Raw genomic sequence first — 2,073 nt, 5'->3', positions numbered from 1 at the left:
TTATCTTAAAGTATCGAGCATATGTTAACATACATTAAGGTGTACAATACGATATGATTTATCCACAATAGCAGCTGATGAAAGAAGAAGAAAAAAGTTTGACAATAATTTTATAACCGACTTCCGATAAAACTATCATAAATGAGTACAGAGGATATTGAATAAGTGTGAGAACAAAAATGTATTTATTGAACGAGTTGAATTAAATTATATTATGCGAGCTTCTGAGTTCAACAAATTTAGTATTGAAACTACACGAATACAATATTTTACTTATCACATACCCACAATATAAAAATTGACAATAAAAAAAGAATCACTTTTTCATTGACGCGCTGAAAGGGTGACGCTAATATTTAGCACGTATTTACGCTATGTTTGTATTATGCAAATTTTTCAAGACAACATAATTTTATTTTTGAAATGTCATATAATATTGTACTAGTTCTTGTTTATGCCCATTATATCAAGTTAGCTACCAATAAGCAAGAATTAAAATGCCATTGTAGAATTAATAGTTAGTAAAATGTGTAAACATTTTCGAAATTTTCACATATTCATTGCGCGATTCAAATATTCTTATTTTGTCAAGTAATGCAAATACGGGGATGTTTCTTATTTCGGCCTATCACTAGAAAGAGAAATGTGAAAATATATACAGACATTGTTTCCATGTTTTTCTTTTATAAAGCTAGCTCCATGTTTTCCCGGCGCCAGATTTTTTCTATATTCGACTCATTACTGCCAGGCGAAAGAACTGTATCGCGTGTTTTCCACTCTTTCTGACTTCCGCTTGTTCCGTGCGCCTGCTTTTTCCGAAGACAAACACACAGCATTTCTATAACATCTTTCCGAAATCTTGAACCAACGAGAAAGTAAACAAATACGTTGACAGCGCTGTTGCAATCATTCAGGACTTGCAGATAAGTATACCAGAAGAAATAGTAAACATAGCTCAATACCGGAATGCTGTGGAACGACGTATAACTTGCAAATAAGTAGAAGATGATGTAAGGAGCATTTGTAGTAAGGAATACAATGTTGACGCTCATGAGGACGATGTTCACAGATGTTCCCCGGTTTCTTTTCTCCGTGCTATGCTTTCTTATTTTTCTGTTGACAAGCGTGATCATGATGATAGCCGTGCAAATAAAAATGATGGCGTATGGAATCAGGAACTTAACCGATGTCAAAACCCAGATGAGATAGTTGTGGTAGTTAATATAGTACTCCGCGCGAACTTGACACCCTAAACCATCTTCGTATACCATTAGATGCTCGTGCAAAAATGACAAGCCAAAGAACAGTAGCCATATGAAGACATTGACTATATATGCTCCATTCTCTGTGCACAGACGCTTTACTTTGTATGGCATCCAGACGCTTATAACCCTTTCAATTGAAATAACTACAAGCATCCAAGTAGTGATGAATGCAATTGCAAATGAAAACACGTTACGGAAGTGACAATCAGTGTCCGATGCCGGTGGCTTTATATAGCCATGAGATGTAAAATAGAGTGTCAATGTATTGGATGTATTGAGACTAAGGTCAGCAAATGCAAGTCCTTTCAAATAAATGGATGTCGAGAAGCCACGGTTGCGCTTCTTCATCAGAACTAAGATAACAAGTGTATTACCAAGGAACGAAATGATCCAAATGATGAAAACCAGGTACTTGTACAAGAAAATCCTTGCATTTCTGTATGACTCTGGAAGAAAGTCAAAAATGTTGACAGGCTCTGAATTTCTGTAGTAATAATAGTAGTAGTAGTAGTGATTATGATTTCCGCCTGTGTTGTTGAATATATCAGTGTCTTCAATTGTATCATTTTTGAAACTGCTGTTTATATTCTCCATAATACTCTTTTGGTTATTTCAAATATGTTCTTCCGATAAACAAATGGATATTTTGCAAATATCTGTTGTCGTTTGAAATAAAAGAAACCAAAATCTTAAGATAAAAGCTCGTCATATAAGTGTTCATATTTTCAGATTATATAATATTCATTGCATGTAAATTTGCCAACTAGTCTATGAAAGACTTTATTTCATTGGACGCATTTAATCGATT

General features: G+C 34.2%; 1 protein-coding gene across 1 annotated transcript; it reads right to left on the bottom strand.

Moving 5' to 3' along the window:
* Positions 1-514: 514 nt before the first annotated feature.
* LOC132759007 (rhodopsin-like) lies at positions 515-1,859 on the bottom strand. Its single transcript, XM_060750731.1, has one exon. It carries the CDS (start codon positions 1,857-1,859, stop codon positions 684-686), a length of 1,176 nt encoding a protein of 391 aa, XP_060606714.1. The 3' UTR covers positions 515-683.
* Positions 1,860-2,073: the final 214 nt, after the last annotated feature.

Source organism: Ruditapes philippinarum, unplaced genomic scaffold (assembly GCF_026571515.1).
Source record: "Ruditapes philippinarum isolate M1 unplaced genomic scaffold, ASM2657151v2 ctg3382_1_1_1_1, whole genome shotgun sequence".
Classification (NCBI taxonomy): domain Eukaryota; kingdom Metazoa; phylum Mollusca; class Bivalvia; order Venerida; family Veneridae; genus Ruditapes; species Ruditapes philippinarum.
This window is presented reverse-complemented; position numbering and strand designations above follow the sequence as displayed.